This window comes from Malus sylvestris, chromosome 8, assembly GCF_916048215.2.
Source record: "Malus sylvestris chromosome 8, drMalSylv7.2, whole genome shotgun sequence".
Taxonomy (NCBI): domain Eukaryota; kingdom Viridiplantae; phylum Streptophyta; class Magnoliopsida; order Rosales; family Rosaceae; genus Malus; species Malus sylvestris.
Genome location: NC_062267.1, coordinates 12,143,066 through 12,165,144, shown reverse-complemented (window position 1 = coordinate 12,165,144; position 22,079 = coordinate 12,143,066). Strand labels below are relative to the sequence as shown.

The window sequence follows — 22,079 nt, the reverse complement described above, 5'->3', positions numbered from 1 at the left end:
TTCATCTCGTCCTCACGAGTCCAAAACACCAGCCTTGTCACAAATCTCATCCCTGATCGTTAGGATCGAAACTTAAGTAGGCCGTGAGTTTTCCAACCATTTTCTGGCATCACAACAAACAATTGAGGCTTGAGACCACCACCACTGGACTCGCATCGAGAGTGAGAACAAAGCCCAGTCATTAACTGCTGGTGCACAAAACCCATTTGTTTTTTTGCTCTCTTCCTTCCAATATTTGCAAATTAGTGGGATTAAAGAAGTGAGCCTTTTCATATTTGGGGAAGGGGAGAATAAGCCCAAAAGTTGTATGAAGTAATAGTGAAACAAAATTTAATCAATTTCTCCCTTCAATATCATGGAATTCCCTACCTTGTTTGAATGTTGTGATGGTGTTTACTAAAAATTGGTAAAAATTGGTGATTCGTTGGATGAATTTTTCAAGATATGCTCATTGTATGTACAGGACATGCACATGATATGCTCACAGATCTGAGCCAACCTAAAAGTCCAGATCTCACAACTCTCTTTTCGACCCAAAAATGACGTCATCACCTGTAACATCACCATCAGAATTTTCAATGCTATTGTTTTATAAGGTTACACGATCGGAAAGATAAGTGACACAACCGACCCAGAATGTCCACTAGGATTATGAATTGAGTTGTGCTAGTCGACACTTGGAAGGTGATGAAGCCATAAAGTATAGTGATGTGGAAAATGTGAATAAATTTAGAATTAAAAGTGCCGAAATATAAGAGTGCGCTGTGAGCGGGAATGAACCAATTTCACATGTGATGTCAGATCATAAATAAAGTACAGTAAGATAAAATAAGGATTATACCTTCAAAGGTAGCCACCTATACTGAGATTTGCCAATAATTCTCGTCGATAAGATAATTCAGTCGCTAAAACTTGGAGGGGCGAAAAACAAGGGTGAGTGGGCCTGAAAATAAAGTTTTATAAAACCTTTCTGAAAACATTGTAACCCCTTACCGTAAAATAAGTATAGTTTCCCGAAAATCATACTACGTATAAGTATGAAATCAAATGCATGCCAACAATAAATCCAGAAATATGCCATAGTAGAATATCTCAATAGCACTATGAATATAATCATAAGCTCAACAATATATACTAGCATGTAAGTCGAAGTCACCTAATGTGACAAGTACGACTGCACCTATTGCTCATCAATCTATGCTAACGCACGAGTTAGAGTCACCTAATGTGACATGTACGACAGGCTAGGTGTAATAATATATGTTCTAGTGCTACGATCACGTGAATGCTAGCGCTATGCGCATGTCACGTACGAGTCATAGTCACCTAATGCGACCTGTACGACAAGCTAGCACCTAACTTGGATCCAAGGCGAGTGTGTGGTGCAGGAGGTGAACAATCACGTGAAGGCTGGCTTTGGCCAGGGGCGGGAGCACTAACACCGCGGTGCAGCAATGATGAGCGAACTATATGAGTATAAGCATGCCATAATGATGCAATAATTCTAATTAACACAACAAACTTACCTGCGCATTCCGTATGATCATCTTGATATTTCACAAAAGTGCAACATTTCTCATAACATAATTTAATCATGGCATGAAGTGCATAAATCAATTCAAAAGCATTTGTGGAAACTATCAATCATATATATATATACACACACACTATAAAAAGGAAAAGAACTATTCACCTGAGTTTGTACTACAACTCCTTAGCACAAATATCGAGGCGTCACGAACGATCGGCGCCTAGAACAATTATCAAATCACGTCTCATAATTCTTATCGATAGAACACGTAACTTACATAAAACTTATCCCCCAGGACGTTCTAGAATGATTTGAAACCCATTGACCAAAAGTCAACCATCGGTCAAAGGTCGGCAGTAGGGTCCATAACCCTACATAACTCAATCGGAATATCCGCACCTCAGATTTCAGATCTGTAACTTCCAAAGATCCACACTATGCTTCTAAAACATCATACTAAAGTTTCATTACGATCTAACGGTTGGATCTCCGCCAATTGCAAATTCAAGTGGCGGTCAATATTTTATTTTACGAACTTACAAATCCAATTCAGGAAGATCCGTACGTCAGATTCTCAATCCATAAGTTTCTAATATCCTCAAATATTACTTACTATAATGTATTAAAGTTTAGTGACGATCTAATGGTTGGATCGTCGATTACTATATGGTCAATTTCACCGATAAAGTCGGCGGGTGCCTAAAGCTTCCTGACGTTGATTCGTTGCCTACAGTGGTCTAACGGGGTCAAGGCTAGTCGGGATATACTCTTGGGATGATGGGCTACAAAACCCAAGTGGTGGTGTCGACCATTGCTTTGCCGATTCACCGAAAAAATGAAAAGGGTGGCCAGAGCACCATTGGTTTTCATCGGGTTTTGTGGCCTCACACCGCCATGTACAGAGGTTATCAAGGTGGTTCTTGGTTGGATTTTGTAGAGGGGAGTGAGAGCTTCAAGGGGGTGGTGGTGGCATGAAAAAAACCACCAGAGTTGGCCGGAATCGGTGACGGAAAATGGGAGGTCGCGGGGATGGGTAAACTGGAAGAGAAGGCTGGGAGCTTTCTCTCCCCTCTCCTAATTGGCTCTCTCTCTATCCTCTAATTTTTTATTGGTCCTTCCCCCATTAATTTGATTGGTTACTATTCCCACGCGGTGGGAGTTTAATTAGTTTATAAACTAAAATTTGGGTGAACAATTTCAAACGTTCGTAATTATACTGTTATAATCCGGACTCGCAAATGACTTTCACCTATGCGTTCATAGCTTCAAGATCTATTCGGAAGCATTAATTGTGACTTCAAACAGTCAACAAAAGTCAAACATCCTCACCCCTAAAGGTATTTTCGTAAAATCACTATTTTAAAATTTATAAAACTTAAAATCATGAACATGCTATGACAAGGAGACTTTCTACTTTTGAGCCTAAATTTCACAACTTTGCCGCACACATGAACTTCTAAAAAAAAACCCAATTTGTTGTTTTGAACCTTACAACATTTATCCAAAATATTCATCATGAACGATGGGAAGCAATCAAATATTTAACTATTATTATTATTTCTCTAATTTACTCTATAGAATCATAATAAACTAATAGAAAATAAGTTAGTTTCTTAATTTACATTATAAAATTATAATAAAATTAAGTTGAAAACATATAAACTTAGCATGAATTTTATAAAAACCTTGTCCAAAACAACACCGTTTTGAGTTTGGGTTGTTTAAAAAAATAAAAAAATAAATTCAAACGCTCCACTTTCGTTGGCTCCGCCCTAAAAACCACCTAAGCAAGTCTTAAAACTAAAACACAAATATTTGATTGAAGAAACTACACAGTTATGGATTTGGCAACAAAATGCAGCTCTTCTCTTACTATATTATATGTCAAGCGATTATAACTAAATTGTTATTAACATTCTAAAATAGTCGTTATATAAACAGAAAACAAACACAAAATAACTATTGTCTCTACTCTATTTTTCAAGTTCCATTTGATTTGGTTCACAATAATAGAAAAAAAAACTATTGAAAAAAAAATTAAAACGAAGGAAAGATATATCACTATACCAAAATGATAACTCGCTTTAAAAGTTAAAACTCAACTGATTAGATTTAAATAGGGGTGTGCTATCCACATATTCTTTTTTACTTCTCACACACTTTCTTAGTTTTTGACTGTTGGATCGAATGAAGAAGATCAAATCACAGAAATTAATAAGAAGTGTGTGAGAGGTAAAAAAAAGTGATATTTTAAATAAACTCAAATTTAACATTTTATTAAGTTTCCCTCCTTTTTTTTTTTTTTTTGAAGTACTCTATAAATTGGCAATTAGCGCAGTCCAGAATCTAAAATCCAAACGCTACATTTCCTCCATTTCAGCTGCTGCTTTTGCCAAAAGCTCAAACTTTACACGCACACACACAGAGATCGACACTCCAATGGCGGCTTCACCATCTCAGTCGGACCTTCAGCTCCAACTCCAATCGGAGTCCGAGTCTCCGATGTCATCCATCGTCTACGGTCATTTCACTTCTCTCTCGCACAATTCAATTTCACTATCATTTGCGATTCCGTTCTACGATTTCGTCCCTTCTAATTTGAGTTTTGAGCGCCAAGAAAAAAAACTGTTTAAATTTAAATTAAATTTTGGATATAATCGCGCAGTGATTTCACAGCAAGTCCAGGGTGCGATGGAGAACATGTTTAAGATGATGAGGTCAGTTTTCAATTGATTTCAATTTCAACGAACTGTTTGATCGATTTGAAACTTCCGAAGTTATGAAAGATGATCTATTTTTTTTTTTTTTTTTTATAGCGAAACTGATGAGAACTCTGCCGGGATTTCGGAAGAGATCGAGAAGTGCAAGGAATCTGCTCTGGAGAAGAAGAAAGGCTTAGAGGAAGCCAGAGAGCAAGTCGAGAAGGCCGCTTATGCCGTTTTGGAGATGCTCAACAACCGCCCATAGAATGCACAGGTGCTCTAAGTTCTTGAATCTTCATATTTTCTATGAATTACATTATAAAATTTCGTTTACAAGATGGCCGAAACTGATTGATTAGTCTTCATTCGTTCATACATAGTGTTTGTGTTCAAAAGATAAACAAGCGGTCGTTGTCTCTTAATGCATTTAGCTCTTCGACCTGTGAGCCGTCCGCCATCACAACCGTGCTGCCTCTTTTTCCCAACTTTTTCTCTGCATTTTCGCAGTAAAATAGTTAGTAAGTTCGAATATGTTATCAACTTGTGACGAAAGAGTGAGCAAGGTCGAAAATTAGTGTTTTGTTTGGTATGAAAGTGATTGGTAAATGTTAGTTACTGAGAAGATTGTGATATTCTACTTTGTTTGGCCATAGGTTGAATCTTCTGTGGCGGATTTTATTCTCACCATTTGTATTAGCCACTAATCATCTCCGGCCATTTGTATTAGCCACTAATCATCTCCGGCCATTTTATAGTTTTTGGAATTGTTTAGCTTAGTCCTTGAACATATTTTTGTGGAGGTATGTGTCTCAAATATGGTAGTACCTGCTAATTTCAGAAGGTCTTCCACTGACTCGGGCAAATGAATGAGTTTTCCATTCGAGTCACCTTCATCTGGATGATGTCCGTGAATTATGATTCTCATAGTAATTGGCCCCGGAGGGGAAGTTTCGCTTGTTTCTGTAAAATGATAACAAAATCTTAAACTAAGATGACAAATATCGTGAAAAATTTCATGCATAGTATTGTAATGCTGCGTCCACATGTTCATCCTCTTCAAAAGAAAATTTGTGTTTCATATTTTCGATTTGACTAAGGGATGAGTTTACCTTCCACGTTCGCTTCTCCTTGGTAATTCACTGGTTCGTTTGGTTGTATATGCTGCAAATAAAATCATCATCATTAGCATGAACCGAAACTACTCGGTATTGGGTTTCCTTCAATGCAGTTGAAGCTAATCTAAGTAAAATGTCTGGAAGAATTCCGAATTCTTCCAGACATTTACATTGGTGTGAGCTCACGATGTTTTTCTCTGACAAACAATACAAGCTAAGGAAAGGCCATATAAATAGACTCAGATTTACAGTCAAAGTATTCTGTCAAAAATGGAGATGTGTACCTCTATATTTAGGCCATCCAACAATTCTGTTAGAAACGGTAGTTCTTCTCGCACCTCTGTTTGCAAGTCTCTCAAGTGCTGAAAAGGAGAGAGTCAGCATAAACAACTGCCTATGCATGCTAGGGTTATTTGTGTATCTTAAAAGGACAAAACGAGAGCAATGGATATTTAGGTCACAATGCGAAGCTCTATGTGTTAGCGAAATGATATGCTTGAGAATTTACTTAATCTCATCAAGTTTTTTTCTTAAAACTTCCAAACAATGTCACGATAATATTGAGAAGGGAATGAGATAGATTTGTTACCTCGATTAAGTTTTTGAATATTATCTTGCTGTCTTCATTCTGTGACTGTACCATTTGCTTGAATGATTGATGACTGATCCGAATAACCTGAGAAAGCTTTTTTGTTCTCACTGTAAAAGGTTGGGGGATGTTGAAACATATCCCAATTTCTCCTACCAAATCTGCAGATCCTAGGTTTGACAAAAACTGAAAATACAAGCAAGTTTAATCAGAACAAGATGCATAAGAAAAGGCTTCCCATTGTCAACATTGATGCAATAGCTTGTTTCTGTGTTAGAATTCAGAGGCTTGATTCATAGGTCATCAGTTAGTTGGTTAAAAATGTTAGTGATCTCCCGCTTAATGCTACTTTTTCTTTCCGTTAAAGCTAGGGGAAGAGAGGGGTATAGGTAGTTTATGGTTTCTGCTTTTACCATATCTATTCCTTGTATTCATTTTCAGACTGTATCTGGTTATTGAAGAGGAAATCTGAGATGAGCCATTTCTTACGAGTACAATATCCTTTCCGAGCTATGGTTCAAAGTTGAAGTTTTATGATCTTTGTTCATCTGCGTCTGCAGGTTGTTGGAAGCTTAAAAGACACAACTCAATGTGAGAAAGCTAGGGGTGTCTTCCTTGAGGTTGGATTGATCAATTTCTGTATAGAGAGATGCACAGTAGGAGCTGTTTGAGATACTTTTGTGAATTTCGTTCCATACACGCTTATGTCATCTTGCATTTCATGCTTTACTATATTACGACAATTTCTTGACTCTTGAGCCTTTCATGTTTACCAGCCCTTCATGATTACTTCTTCATGTTTAGAACTTAAAGAGTTAAACTGGCACATACAAATACAGTACACTCTCTATAAAAACTTTCTAGGCAGATGCTCTCCCGTATGGAAGATGCAACTTACATCTCACCATTCATCACCGGGGAACCTTAAGAGAGTAAATTGCATCTTCCATATAAGAGAGGTTCTGGAACCCGAAACACTCTATGGAAGGCTCACAATGAAGTGCTCAAGGGTACCTGTTCTGTGCCGTTCTTGTACTTCAGCACGTCCTGCATTTCAAATATGCGATGCAAGTTTATGTTTCTACTATAGCGCATATAGGAATGACCAAGATGACCATATTAGAGAGAGAGAGAGAGAGAGTACCAATGCTCCAGTTACTAGAATGTAGAAATCTGTTGGGATTTCGTTTTGTAAGATGATGTCAACTTTAGGTGGAAAATATTCTGCTTTCATCTCTGAAATCTGCAAACAACAAAGTTCTTTGATGAATTGATGCAACGATGAGATCATTGCTTAGGAAGAGAAGAGAGTAGCTATACCAATTGGACAGTAAGGTGTTCAGAGACTCCTTTGAACAGGTAGGTTTTCTAACGGTTTTTTGGAAAAGATGGTGGGCAATACTGGATCTGATTGCCTTGGGAAGGTCTTGAAGCACCACTTCTTGCTGCAACTCTGCAGTCTTGAACTTGAGCTGCATATGAGCCAGCATTTGCTCCTTCAACCCTTGAGGAAGTCTGTTCTTACTCGCATATCTCAGTATCTCATTGATTGCATTCCTCTGTTTACAAACCACATTGAACAATTTAACACAACTAGTCACTTCAAATTAGTCTATTATATAGGTAATCGACTTGCGTCTAGTTTATCAATGTTTTTCGCACACCCTTTTTCTCACTTCCTGCACACCCATATTTATTTATGGCTTTTAAATTGCATATATTAAAGAATAATTAAACAACAAAAATAAACAAGAGTGTGCAGAAGGAGAAAATGTGTGCATAAATTATTTCCCGTATCCAAATGCTGGGTCAATTATCCACATATGGGTGGTTATTATAGTTATGGACTACAAAGTGGGTCCTATATGCATTCAAGATTAATACTGAGTAAAGTTTTTTTTTTTATAAGATAACGTGTTTATGTTACTAGACTGTGATTATTATTATTACACATTCAATCGGCATTCTTGCAACAATCATCTCGGTTAATGTCCTTAGAAAGCTGATTTCTCTTTAGTTTATTTGAGAAAAATGCAAAGAGGAGGAAATGGTACCATGAATAAAGTTCGGACAGCGCTATGGACGATGAGATTGGTCATGTTTCCAATTATGTAAGCAACGAAGCCAATGTTGAAAAGCATATAGAAGATGGTAAAAATCTTCTCCTTGAAGTTGACCGCATGTATGTCGCCATATCCAACGGTGGTGAGAGTGACGGTGGCCCAGTAGATGGAATACGTGTAACACAACCAGATGCTTCTGGTCTCGAAGTCGTTGATTTGGATCCCGATCCATGTGTCCGCTGCTTCCTTCTGACGGGTTGCCATCCAGAAGAAGAAGCAACCTGATGAGTGCACTACGAATAGTGTAACCTGTGCTCCAAAACCCCACAAGGGAAAAAGAGAGGTTGATTAGAAATCTGTGCATTGTTATGTTGTTAGATTGCGAATTAGGTCGTCGATTACGTGAAATCATGCTTTTTTGAATGTGCAGACACCATATATTCTAAATATGTAATCAAATGAGATGGCTCAACATATAAAGTGTTCGATAAATAAAAAAACATATGGTAAAGCATGCTTCAACTAACATATTAAGTTGTTAGACTACTAATTATGATCCATGATAATAGGAAATCCGACCTCATTATGCGGTCACATGATGGATATATTAAGTGAAACAATAGCTCAAAGGAGGAAACTAGATACTCACACAAATTAGTTTGATGTATCGAACCCAAAAGTAGCTGAAGCGTGTGTCTTTCTCTAGCCTGCATGTGGATTAAACCCAAAATCTTCACTAGGATCTTAATCACATGTTAATTATGTGTGATTAATATGTTGTTAAGAGCTAAAGTACCTTTTGAAGAATTCACTAACACGCCTGAGACGCCATAGTCGAAGCATATTGATGAAGCGAAAGACTTGTTGATGGTGCATATTGCCGGTAAGGATTCTATATATCACATGAAATGGTAGAGTAGATGCTACGTCAAATGGAAAATATATTCTTGTAACATACCTATAATTGCCAACAGAAACAGATAATTTGTATTAGTATCAAGATTAATTAATCATCGTTCTTAACTTATTTTTTTTAGGATGAAGCGCCGATTGAGTCCCTGAATTATCATCTTAGTGAAAATTAGGTCCTTAAATTATTTTTTTGTTAAAATAAGTCCTTAAATTCATTAAAAATTGCTAATTTCATCCTTACTATTATATGCAAAGCTATTTTATCCAATTTTTTGTCAACTTAAGTCATTTGACACATTTTAGAGTGTAATACCGTCATTTTCTCGCCTATAAGTCCTTAACATTTCACATAGGTTGCAAATCTAACGTCTAGTTTACCCTCCAAAGCTAACTCTATACACCATTTCTTTATGAAAAATTACCAATCTACCCTTCAATGTGTATCACATGAAAGTAAGGTGACTTAAATTGATGGAAAATTGAATATGGTAGCTTCAAATCTACCATTAGGGATGTAATTGGAAATTTTTTATAATTCAAGGATTGATTTTTTTTGAAAAAAAAATAGCTTAAGGATCTAATTTTCACTTAGGTGATAATTCAAAGGCTAAATTGGCATTTCACCCCTTTTTTTTAAGGGATACTTTGGATGCGGTCCCTAGCTATCAATATTCTTTGATTGAAACCTTGTTAGTTTTTAGTTTTTGATTGAGGTCCCTAACATTAATGTAATAATGTAAGTTACTATATATTTTAAATTAAAAATAAAAAAATTGAAATTTGTAATTGTTTATATTAATGAGATTTTAAATAAAACCCATAATTTATGGGATTAAAAATAATAAAATATAAATTATACTCTCTATTATATTTTGTGTGTGTGTGTGTGTACATATATGTATGGGTACATTAACCAAAATTAACAAAAAAAGTTATTGTACCAAAACATGGATACATTCTCAAATCAACGAAAAAGAATGTACCCATATAAGTTTAAACATGGATTAAAAAATTTGAATGGATTTTATATTAAAAAAGGGTACATTTTACATATAACAAATTGATATATTTAAGAATGGGTACATTTAAGATTAAAAAAATTGAAAAATTATATGAATGGGTACATTTAAGATTAAAAATTAAGAATCTTTTTATATATAAAAAAAAACTAATAGGTACAAACTTAATTTAATTTAATTTTTTATTATTTTGGAAATGTTTGAATTGAAAATTAATTAGAAGTTAATAGAGGTGTGAGTATTAAACCCTAAATTAATTACTAATTTTTATATTAAAAAATTATATAATAAACATGTAAATTCATTATCACATTAATGCTAGGGACTTGAATCAAAATTTGATAACTAATAAGGTCTTAGTTAATAAACAGTAAGAACTAGGGATCAGATACTAATTTTTCCTTTTTTTAATTATCTTTGGTAGTGGCTAACTTTGGCAATCAATATGAGTTTTTTTTATTTTAGGAAAACTAATGAAAATGGCTTGAAAATTTTGAGTTTTAACAATAAGGACAAAATGAAGGGTAAAGTGAATAGTACTAGGATTGACTTTTTAGTGTAAAAATGTGGTTTTTCGTTAAAGTGAATAGTACCAGAAGCTTTTCGTTAAAGTTCCTTTTTTTTTCCGTATTATACTTGTTGTATGTTAGATAATTCACAATAATATGAAATAAAGAACTAATTCAAGTGGTGAGGTAAGATAAATTAATAAGAATCAAGTTGACCATGCTAGTGTGATCCGAAGAAAGGAAATAAATTCCATACAATCATTTGTTTTTAAGATAATTTTCCCCTTTTTTTTAATTTTAGTCGATTACTTATTGGACATTTATAATTGGCCAGTTTCTAGTAATGAATTTTTTTAGATGAGTAAGTATTTTCCTTATAATTGGCCAGTTTCTAGTAATGAATTTTTTTAGATGAGTAAGTATTTTCCTTATCTGGATTTGGGTCTTAAATTGAAAGAGGTGAACCAAGACGGTCATGTGAATCAAGTCACAAGAAAGACTAATGAAATGTCATCACAACTCCAACATGTTGCTGAAAAAGTAAGGCCATGGAGAAGATTCATATATAGTTGTCCACATTAGGGATAACATTCAAACAAAAGTGTACGGAATGAACTAGCGGAAGAGAAGAAGTAAAAAATCAAGACGGATAAAAATTTCCGTAAGTATAACGCCAAGAGGGAAATTGGCCGATTATGAGTTCGTTTGGATGTACTTTCAAAATGATTGAAAACGCTTTTGATGAAAATGTTTTTGAAACTAATCCTTAATAAAAATGTAAGCAAATCCTGGAAAAGCACTTAAAGTGCTTCTTGGAAGAAGCACGTAATCGGTGCTTCTTGTAAAAAGCACTTCAAATGCTTTTGGAACCTAAAAACATTTTCTAGTAATTTTGAAAGCACATCCAAACGAGTCCTATAAAAATTCAAGAGAAAAAATTGGCTAAAACTAAAGTTCTTGAGAGAAATTGGCAGTTCGCGTAAGTTCGGGTAAAAATCGACAAATAACTCAATAAGAAAATATGACACCAATTGGTATCCAAAATTTATTTTAGTAAGTTGGTCTATCTAGCAAACCATCCAATATAGTATCAACAAGATTCTTGAAATTTTCTTTCAAATCTCATCAATTAAAAAAAAAAAATCTTAAATTATATGGCAATACTAACAAGAATTTTGCATAATCAAATATGTTTCCTATTAAATAAAAAATCATAAATGGTATCAAATTAATCTTTTTTCTAAAAGGCAAAAAACATCTAATTTGTGACGCCATAAATCACTCCTAAAAGGGGCCGGGAGTAAATCCAGGAGGAGAAGAGAGATAAGAATGATTACCTCAAAGCGATTTTCTTGTGATCAAGTACTAAGAGGTAGGTTGTCTTGTCCAAGTACGCCACGAAGAAAGTTAGGACGATATCAACGGCGAAGAATGCATCGACAGCCAAATCTACGGTCAGGAGTGATCCAGTTGCCACCTTTTTGAAGGCCAGTTCGAAAGGCGACGCCCATGCTGAGTATATCACCAGCACCACCAAAAACGCCTGCCACCACCTTCATGGATACGAAAACCTGTTGTCAGACTGTGAATCAAAACGGATATTTATACTCATTGTTAAATGCGATAGTATGTAACGTATGTCATACTATATGATAAGAGAAAAGATCTAAGCGAGAACATTATGTTTGACCTATATCTCCTGTCATAAGGAGCAATAACAAATTTCTTGAGCTGCAAGTGGGCTTCATCGACAATGGTTCCAAAAGCCGGTAAGATGCTGCTTGACACAGAGGCCAAATTCCTAATCTCCCCGCCCGAACGCCTCCGGAACAGCAAAGGCAGCGGCGATGCAGTTGCCGACCACGACGACATTTTCAAGTGAGAAGAGAGACGATGGAGGCTATTGCCTCTTGTTATATGTAGATTGTAGTTCTAATTGTTTGTGCAAGTGGGAGGGCTGAGTAAATCTTATACTAATCAATTTTTTGTCACAAATATATAAGATTGTTATAAATAGTGGGATTGTATGCCCACATGTGAATAGTAATGAATAAGACATAATTTGTTGTGTTATTATGTCACGGGAAGTTGTTTTCATTCATTGTAAACCTTCTATAAATAGATCACCACATAGGTGATTAAGATACTACGAGAGAAAAACAACTAATAATAATAATATTCCTCATTTCCTCTGCAATCATTTTGTGTTGGTATAATATTTTACAATTGCTTCGTTCCTGTTCCTAGCAAAGGTTATCTCTCTAACTTTTGCCTATTTATAACAAAGATAATATTTTTTCTACCTGATTTGGGGAATTATTTGTATCACATCAGGTTGCCTAGAGCCAAATATTTCCAAAAGAAGCATAAATTAAAATCTTTCTAAGCATCTTTTATCTTATTTTGTTAATTAGCATCGCCTTTATAACTTCCCTTATCCGATAGTGTACATTGTATGGAGTATGTGGTCCGCTACTAATTAATTGGTATTTTCTCAAGTAGTCTCAAGTGCATAAAGTTTCGAACCAGGGCTGCATGGGTGAAAATTCAACATACTATCCACTATAATATTGGACCACACGTCAAGCCGCATTTTAATTGATTCAATCTAAATTAGGAGAGGAGATATGAACTTGGGGTGCAGAATAAGAAGCATATTGTTTTAGCTAATTCGGGTACACTCCAATCAGCACAAGTAACTAAGATAATGAACTAGAATTACAACTCTCAATAAGCAAAACGTGTATAATATGAAGGGGCTCCTCAAACCAATATGTTGATCGCTGAGAATGAACTTGAATAATTCTACTTGAAAGGAACTCGACCTCGAATTGTTCTTAAAATTGTATGGCACTAGAAATCACGAAGCTAGATAAGCACATATACTCTCTAACATGAAGAGCGAAAACTTCTTCAAACCTTTATGGTATAACCATGTAGTCGATCCATAAATGAGATTTGAATATGCTTGATAGTTCATGCTCGTGTTTGATAATGGCTTACCTCCTACAACCATATTGACCACAATAGTTGAGTTTTATCAATACCTTGTTTGTCATGGATTCTAACTTGATTGTCTTCTTCTATTATGGTTGGAGTAGGATTCTCTCCCCTTTTTTTTCCCTCCCCTTCCCTTTCCTCCCATTTGAACGGTCATGGTTAAGTCACGTCAACATCTTATATTAATTTTTTATAGAAAGAAAAAAACAAAATAGAGAACGTGAGAAGAGGGGATAGAAGGAGATAGAAAGAGGAGATGAGAGAATCCTAGTCCATTATGATTTCCTCTTCGATCATGACATCACTTTGAATTGGCGATTCAACTTCAGTTTCTTCAATTTCTTCCCCATCTTTCTTGGCATATGAGATCATTAAATAATTTTTCCACCACTACTTTTTTTCCTTTAAAATAACATTTTCCGTTTTTAAAAGATACAAATTATATTCAAACGGAAACTATAGCTTTACAATAATTCTCTTATTTTACGTCAAAATCAGATATGATTCTTTCTATTTTTTTCATTTATGACTTTTGCATATTGTCCCACCAAAAAGCCATACTTCCTTTTAAAGGAAAAGCAGCTATCTTAACCATCTTCTCCTTTGAAATAGTTATTTGTTTGAAGAATTGATCCACAACTGAAACTCAATCAAGAAAATCCTCTATGCATTCACTACCCTCAAAACGATGAATCTTCCCAACATCAAGTTCACGAGTTTGTCTTTGAGGGAAATCCTACAATGCATTCCGCATTTACAAAAGATTGTGCGCAACCACCATAGAAGATCTTTGATGTACCACAAATAGTCTTCCTCCCACAATCAACATTGAAGAGAGGTTTGCTATTCCCATATCAATTATCATTAGAACATGGCAAATTCCTGCTCTGATACCAATTGATGCATCACGAAGAAAAGAGATTACAAATGTAAAACCTTGAAGAACCAAAGTTTCTGGAATTCACTAGTTTGATAAAAATCCCAAAGGATATTTGATTGTTGATTGAAAAGATGAGTTACAATAATAACATCAACGACGTAAATAAGCCATTTACAACTTCGTTGGACAACTCAAAAGCTTAGGGAATTAAAACGAAAATTAAATTACATTAATCAGACAGAAATCAAAAGGTCCGAATTTTGTTATAGAAATTAAAACAACATTTTGAAAGTCTAAACGACTATCGATGACCTTAAATACGACATATGACACGCCCAATTATAATACTCAAATATTTCTTACTGCCTATTCTATCGCCATAACAATTGACTCAATATTCCTCAACTTTAATTCTTGTTTTTCAAAATTTAAAACATTTTATTTTCTTTATACTTAGTCGTCAAAATTAACCTAAACCCGAAGCAAGGTTTTGCGCTAGAGGGTTGAGGATACTGCTGACATTGTGAAAGTAAAGGTGCTTTATAACTGATAGATGGTGGAGGACTAACCAGATTGACATACACATTAAGCGCCGGTTGAATATCTGGGACAAAGAGAAAATCAGATTAAATGCATTGATATCAGAACAGCAATACAACAAAGTAAGAAATGACTCATAAGCAGGTCTTTAACTCAAGGTCCAGATAGCTACCACCAGCTGCACGATTATTGCTTAATGTCGAATCATCTTGCGGCTGCTAGGACCCAAAGCTTATCTACTGCAGGCCAATGAGTTCTCACAAATGCAGGACCCATCTTTCTGTCCTTCTGTAGCTGCAGGATTACTGCATCCATAGCTTCATTACTGATGTCAAGTGGCCTGTAAGCAGCCCTTACACTTGGAAGATTCTGAGCTGCACTTGGAGTGTTCTTCTTTGGACGAATAGAATCCACAAGCATAATAAGATGTGCTCTGAAGTACCGCTGAAAAGCAGCACATGTGCGGAAAGCTTTTTGTTTCTCTGATGAAGTAAGTACTTCTGCAGGTGACCTGTCATTCCGAAGTGATTCTGAACTAGGGAGTCCTAGTGCCCCAGACTTTACTCTAGACCTTACGGATGCAGCATCATTTAAAAGTCCCAGTAACTTCTGTAAGCCATCCTGAGAATCAAAATCATCAAGAACTGCCCTGGAAACAAATGCAGCAGCAAAAAATAAGGCTGCATTTTTCCTGGCTTGATCCTGTGAGCACTCATGAAGTTGAAGAGCTAATTCAACCACCTGGTAGACCACATCTGAAGGAAGAGCACAAACCCGCTCCATTATTCCGTTAAAAACATTAATTGGCCATAAAAAATGAACAGAGTAGATGAGCTTAGTCACCTAAGTAAATGAGAATTAGACCGCTTAAATGCTAAGCTTCAGCCGATATGTCATTACCGGCAGAGAGCCGATAGTATATAGGCAAGAACAAATACCAAAGAAGGTTTGAGCAACCCCTAGCCACAAACAAGGCAGAAAATTTACAATGAGCAGCCAAGGCACAGAAAAGCTTCACCACATCAGGCAAAAGCATCGCAACCTTTGACGCCTCATATACAGACGTTGGTTCTTTTAAGACTCGGTATTGTATCGATTAACATGTCAATAACAAAACGCATTGACATGTTCTGGACACATTGTCGGTACAATATCGATCATGCACAGAGAATTTCTAAGCAGTTATGCAAATGTCAAAGGATATAGACTTAGAGCAACAGATAATTAATAATTGTTGAACCTCGTTGTTTATTACAATCGACGTTGCTACACTAAGGGGAAGGGAAGGATTTGAACCAGGACTTAAGCAACTAATTAACATTTAATCATTCAGTACTTAAGCAACTAATTAACGTTTAATCATCCAGTAATCATAGTTCCAGCTCCTTCATCAGTCAAAATCTCAAGCAACAGAGAATGGGGCACTCTCCCATCAACAATGCTAGCAGTCTTCACACCCTGCGCCAGCGACCTCACGCAGCAACTCACCTTCGGAATCATTCCGCCGCCGATCTTCCCCTCCGCCACCATCTTCTTCACTCCATTGATATCAATCTCCTTTACCAAACTCGACACATCGTTTCGATCCTCCAGAATCCCCGCCACGTCGGTCAGCAGGATCAGCTTCTCCGCCCCCACCGCCGCCGCCAGCTCCCCCGCCACCGTGTCCGCATTGATGTTATACTGCTGCCCGGTCTCGTCCGCCGCCACGGACGCAATCACCGGGATGTACCCTGCCTCGACGTTGGACCGCAACACGGCGGGGTCCACCCTCGCAACTTCCCCTACAAATCCCAATTTGGCGGCGTTCGGAACGGGCCGGGCCGTGACAAGCCGCCCGTCCATCCCGCAGAGTCCGATTGCCTTGGCGCCGGCCCGGTCGATTAAGGAGACCAGATTTTTGTTGACTTTCCCTACAAGGACCATCGACACGACCTCCATTGTTTTGGCGTCGGTGACTCGGAGGCCGTCGACGAAGGTCGCCTCGATGCCGAGGCGCCGGAGCAAGAGGTTGATCTCGGGGCCGCCGCCGTGGACGAGGATAGGCCTGAGGCCGACGCAGGAGAGGAGGACGAGGTCGTTGACGACGGAGGCCTGGAGGGACTCGGATTTCATGGCGGCGCCGCCATACTTGACGACGATGGTCTTGCCTCGGAATTTCTGGATGAAGGGGAGAGACTCGGCGAGGATGTCGACTCGGAGTTGCCCCGGAGTGGGATCAGGAGACGACGGGGATTGGGAGAGAGAGTTGCGGATCGAGAGAGAAAATGGGGGTTTGCGGCGGAGGGAGAGGTTGTTTGGGAGCTTGAGTGATGGCGATGGGTTTATTAGGGTTTTAGCTGCCAACATTTTTCCTTTTCAGTGAGGCAGTGGAAGCGCGATAGTGAAAGTGAGACTGAAGTGAAAACCGAACTCACGTGAGAACCGATTTTATTCGAGTTTAGTTGCTTTGAGATTCTAATTCAGTTAGTTGACTCGAGAGCATTTGTAATTCTCTCGTTTTAAGTTCAAATATGTTTAATGTTAAATTTACTTTTCAGTATTTGCTAAAGTTGGAGAGAGACAATGTGAATTATTTTATTTTTATTTATTTTAGAGTTAATGTACAAAAAATTACTCAACTTTTATTTATGATTCCAAATTAGTGTCAACTTATTAAAACATTTCAAATAACTAGTTAGTGTTTTGAAAATTAGACATTTGGTAGGGACTTTACCTACATTAATGATGACATTACTCTTTTTTTAGTACATCGATATTTTTACACTAGAAAAAAAAAAATTCAGTTAAGCCACATAATGAGTAACCTAATTTGGTATCGAATACGTCATCCACAAGATTCGAACCTAAGACCTCTCACTTCCAAGTGAAGAGAAATACCACCAAACCGTAGTACAAAATGGCTAATGATGATGACATTACTAGCATTGAATGATGAGGTGGATAAATACTAAAGTTGGTTTTCACTAATCGGCCTTTTTGGAGTTATAATCCCCTAAATTGACCCATTTTAGCCAACTTAAATCTCAACCATACAACGTCAGTTTGGAGATTCAAATCTCAATAGATGACTTAAGAGCTAAAGCACACTTTATATTTGCCCACGTCATCAATGAGCGTTAATGAACCTAATATATGTCCATTGTTAAAAATTTCGTAATTATTTGAAATGTTTTAAAAAATTAGGATCAATTTAAAATCACTCCTAAAGATTGGATGGCTATCCATACTTAACCCTTTATTTTATATTTTAGAATTAGGAACATTCTTTAATGAAGAAGTTACAGATTTTTTAAGGTGATGGGCAATATGCTACATTCCGAAGGGGATTATTCTAGAAGCCATGGCTTTTTCAAGGAATCTTACATCAAAATTTGATTTCCTTTGGGCCACCATAGGTTACTAGTACTTATTAGGCCCATTGCTAATGTTAAACCCACTAAGACTACTAAACCCTAGCTATCCTTTTTGTGTATTTAAACTTTTATGTTCATCTAAATGGGCATGAACGAAGATATGAATTTTCTTTGATTTCCTTTTCTATTTCTTGCATTACTTTTCTTGCAGTTTCCCTTTTCTACCATGTCTGATCCTATCAATTGGTACCAAAGCCAGAGATCCACCGTGGATCTGTGGTTTGCCTCTATCGATCTCACACTTCCAGCACCGTGGAGAAGTGTGATGGATGAGTCCAATGGTCTGGTGTTCTATTGGAATCCAGAAACCAATGTTTCTCAGTATGAACATCCAAATCCGGCTCCGCCTCCACCACCTCATCCTCCTCTCGATCACTACCAGATTCCAAATCCAGCTCCACCCACATTTCCCTACTCCAGTTGTAACTATCGACCGCCAGATTACCCATCCTCGTATATGCCTGAGGTTCCCGTACCTCCTTCATATACCAGTCCCATTTTCCTTCCGCACCCCGCACCACCTTCCGTTATGTATTCGGACTCCATAGACGGCCCCCAAATCCCTCATTCCTATGCCACAAACCTTAATTTTCACGATCCCCAAATTTACTCTCCATCGTCGTACGAACAGACTTCGTGGGTTTTCGATCAGGTCTCTCATTACGAACTTGATCTGGGTCTCGATTCGACAGTTCACACAGCTCCTGCAACAGGAAATGTCTTCAGCATAGTTAGAGGAATTCGACATACTTCTAAGCAGTCATCACTTAAATCGGGGCGAAATCTTGCTGTGGTTTCCTTCGTGCGGATGAAGAGGAAGCCTCCGTTTAAGAGCCTTTGCCGACGACGATACCGGAATCGCTTAATGACGTCGTTAGCTTCTACTCCACCAAGGGTGTCGGCAAATTCCACTACCATGGTGGATGACGTCAGAATCGAAGCTCGCAAGCATGAGGAATTCCAGTTCCGCATGGCTGAATTCCGAAAGAGGATGACAGCACTTAATAACCAACAAGCTGTCTTACAGGAAGCTCTTATGGAGGAGCTTCGGCTGTTTCGATTGGCTAGGGTCCCTCCAAATTCGACCATGAACATCCTAGATCCGGACTTACTGGGGATGACGAAGTCCACACCCACCGTTCTAGAGTTCACAATGGTAGCGCTCACGCCTGTTCTTCACTGTGACGGACTAGGCAAGCAAGTTACGAGTGTTACGGAATCCGCGTCTTCTTTGGGTGTTTGCCCAGACACGATTCAAACCACCATGACCACGGTACCACCGCCGTTCTCCTCCCCGGCGCCACTGACCACCACTTCGCATTTTGAGTCAGTGGAGATTGCTCCTTGCTCAGAGCGCTCTCTTGACCCTTCGCCAGAATTTTGTTATTCACCCACAAGGCCTCTGTCCATGGGCTATCTTCAACCCTCGCCACATCTTCCGTCGCAAATTCGATCATCTCCACCATCGAAGCTCCAAGATCATCACGTTCCACCGTTACTCCCGGCTTCACCCTTGTTGATAGCAATGGCGACTCTACTTGTCAATCCACACTCAACCGTTTCAGCCGTAGCCATAATTCCATTTCTAAATTTTGTGCCAGCTGGTGTGGATATTCTTCCTAAAAACTCCGAAGCCAAAGTTGCAGGCCTCTTGCAACCGGAAGATCAGGATGACATCGTCAACAATGAGTGGTATGGAGATCACCAAAACTTCAAATTGAAGAATATACACCTACATAAGCAACCACTAACTCATATAAAAAACAATGGACCTGAGGTATTCCCTTATCTGAGTCATAGTTCATACAATTCGAGGGCCATACTCCATTCGCTTTGGAATGCTAAATATAGTACATTGTTGAATGATACAAATGGGCGGGTTATTTTGTATCTTGTTGGCAAATTTGTGAAGATGGAATTGACCGCAGCAGAACTGTTTAATGAAATTTCAAAGAGACCAAGTGATGGCATTCTAGAAACCATCTTCAATTTCATGTCTCAAATTTATCGCCTGCAATGGCTTATTCCTTGCCGTGCTAGCAGTGCTTGTGCCAAGTACTTGACTATATTTGAGCCACTACTTTGTTGCAATTTTGCATCTCAACCAAAGCTACGCAATTTGGATACCTTGACTATTAGTCTACATCTAGCTTTCTCTCCCCTTTTAACTATTCTACTTGAACTTCAGCTTGTATGGGATCCGGGGCATGCATTTTGCAAATTAAGCTATGCAGCTTTTGCGTTAGTTTTCTTGTTCCGTTCCAAGTGGATGAGGTTAGACCATGATGAATTTGAGGTATTTGTACTGTCCGGCAAACAAGGGTTTACCTTTAGTTATGAAATATTCCTTGTTGAGTTCTTCGATAATGCTAATGCATATGTGCTGCCAGTGTCATTGACAAGTTTTGGGTTACCTATTTTCGTCGCTTCAGAACTTGTCAAGGAAAAATATTCTTGTTATTTTCAGAAGTTTCTTTCCATGCTTTTTTCTCTAGCAGTGGGTACAGAGCCATTGGATGGTCTTTTCACTATAAATTCGAACCCATTCCAAATGGAGACATTTGAGAACATGTTGGTAACTTGGGTAACACAACCTACTGCTCGATTTTTACTGGATGGCATGCATTACCATGGTGTGCTGAACATGGCATTTCTATCGGAGTCACAAAGGCTTTTGCAAGTTATAGAGAATATTTCTAAGTACATGAGTCTATTGGTAGCTTCCTATCTTGCTTATGCAAATCAAATCCATGTGGTTCTTGCCTTCTATATTGACAGCATTGGTATACTAACTGATTTTGGCAAGCATTTTGATGGTGATGAGTATGTATCATGGTGCCACTTCAATGCTAAATACAACATCGACCTGATGGCAGCCTTGTTTATGGTTCATGCGACTCATATTCGTTTAATGGAGATGTATTTTCCAGATCCTACTACCTCATTGCCTCCTGCTCAGGTTCTACCTCCAGTATTTATACTTGTTCTTTGTTTGGTTTCACATTTTCATATGCTTGAATCAGATCATATCTATTTGGGGAAGGGCAATCAGGTTCCTGCTACCGATATTAATTGCATGCATAATTGGTTGAATGTTTTGCATGTTGGCACATGGTTTGGGGAAGCTATAGTGTTCTTATCGCTACACATATGGAATGAAATTTTGCGCAGTCATTTTGTTCTAGTTGATCCTTTTCATCACCATGGTATATGGAGAGTTTACCTTAGCAAATATGAGAGCAGCACTAGATTCTGCAATTTGGTTTTCTGTGTACACGGGATTTACTATAATTGGTTGGAATCTTTTCATTGCTCTAGTTCGTGTGAACATGATCCATATTCTTTATGGGGAAGGAATAAAACCATCACTTTCACAACGTGTTCGGGGTTTAAACAAGACAGCGTGGAAGCGAAACGCTTATCTAATTCACTTCTTCACCTACGCAGTCCAGAGTAACGAAGTTGCTGTAATATGGTTCCTCACAAGTGATAGTTCCTCGGCTGCTTGGATCAGACATGTTTGCTTTGTAGTAGACCAGCTGACCAACCCATTTGAGGGTGTACCAAAATGTTTCGATTATTGGAAGGGTCTTGCTGATTTCGCATTCATTTTGCACCATCCGATGGTAACTTATGGGATGCTCGGTGTCGATTCGCTGCTCTACTTCATGAACTATCAAGGCATTCAATCATCCATGGAATCTCTCAACTGGTGGGACATCTCTTCGACATTTTCTGGTGTATTACGGAACAACAATTGGCCTTCACTCACTAAGCTTGGGGTATTCTTATTCACTAAGCTT

General features: G+C 37.8%; 3 protein-coding genes and 1 pseudogene across 6 annotated transcripts; 1 reads left to right on the top strand and 3 right to left on the bottom strand.

Moving 5' to 3' along the window:
* The first annotated feature begins 3,885 nt into the window (after nucleotides 1-3,885).
* Nucleotides 3,886-6,688, top strand: LOC126630970 (uncharacterized). The gene is made up of 4 exons (XM_050301136.1): nucleotides 3,886-4,052; nucleotides 4,197-4,248; nucleotides 4,348-4,507; nucleotides 6,498-6,688. The coding sequence occupies exons 1-3, from the start codon at nucleotides 3,971-3,973 to the stop codon at nucleotides 4,496-4,498; spliced, it is 285 nt and encodes a 94-aa protein (XP_050157093.1). The 5' UTR covers nucleotides 3,886-3,970; the 3' UTR covers nucleotides 4,499-4,507; nucleotides 6,498-6,688.
* On the bottom strand, nucleotides 4,509-12,364 carry LOC126630945 (potassium channel KAT3-like; annotated as a pseudogene).
* Nucleotides 12,365-14,408: 2,044 nt separating this feature from the next.
* LOC126630967 (DDB1- and CUL4-associated factor homolog 1-like) lies at nucleotides 14,409-15,939 on the bottom strand. 4 transcript variants are annotated; one of them, XR_007626162.1, is made up of 3 exons: nucleotides 15,014-15,939; nucleotides 14,886-14,924; nucleotides 14,409-14,686 (listed from the first exon to the last, which is right to left on the bottom strand). XR_007626162.1 is itself a non-coding variant. In XM_050301134.1 (2 exons), exon 1 carries the CDS (start codon nucleotides 15,641-15,643, stop codon nucleotides 15,065-15,067), a length of 579 nt encoding a protein of 192 aa, XP_050157091.1. In that variant the 5' UTR covers nucleotides 15,644-15,939; the 3' UTR covers nucleotides 14,409-14,924; nucleotides 15,033-15,064. The 4 variants fall into 4 exon arrangements, 1 of the variants encoding a protein (XP_050157091.1); XR_007626161.1 differs by having other exon boundaries at nucleotides 15,033-15,939; XR_007626160.1 differs by having other exon boundaries at nucleotides 14,409-14,924.
* Nucleotides 15,940-16,068: 129 nt separating this feature from the next.
* LOC126630958 (acetylglutamate kinase, chloroplastic) lies at nucleotides 16,069-17,307 on the bottom strand. Its single transcript, XM_050301122.1, has one exon. The coding sequence runs from the start codon at nucleotides 17,207-17,209 to the stop codon at nucleotides 16,220-16,222; it is 990 nt and encodes a 329-aa protein (XP_050157079.1). The 5' UTR covers nucleotides 17,210-17,307; the 3' UTR covers nucleotides 16,069-16,219.
* Between the last annotated feature and the right edge of the window lie 4,772 nt (nucleotides 17,308-22,079).

Coding starts and splice junctions, on each gene's coding strand:
- LOC126630970 (XM_050301136.1), top strand. CDS start 3,971: ATGGCGGCTTCACCATCTCAGTCGGACCTTCAGCTCCAACTCCAATCG. Junction 4,053..4,196: donor GATGTCATCCATCGTCTACG/GTCATTTCACTT, acceptor ATAATCGCGCAG/TGATTTCACAGCAAGTCCAG. Junction 4,249..4,347: donor AACATGTTTAAGATGATGAG/GTCAGTTTTCAA, acceptor TTTTTTTTATAG/CGAAACTGATGAGAACTCTG.
- LOC126630967 (XM_050301134.1), bottom strand. CDS start 15,643: ATGGAGCGGGTTTGTGCTCTTCCTTCAGATGTGGTCTACCAGGTGGTT.
- LOC126630958 (XM_050301122.1), bottom strand. CDS start 17,209: ATGTTGGCAGCTAAAACCCTAATAAACCCATCGCCATCACTCAAGCTC.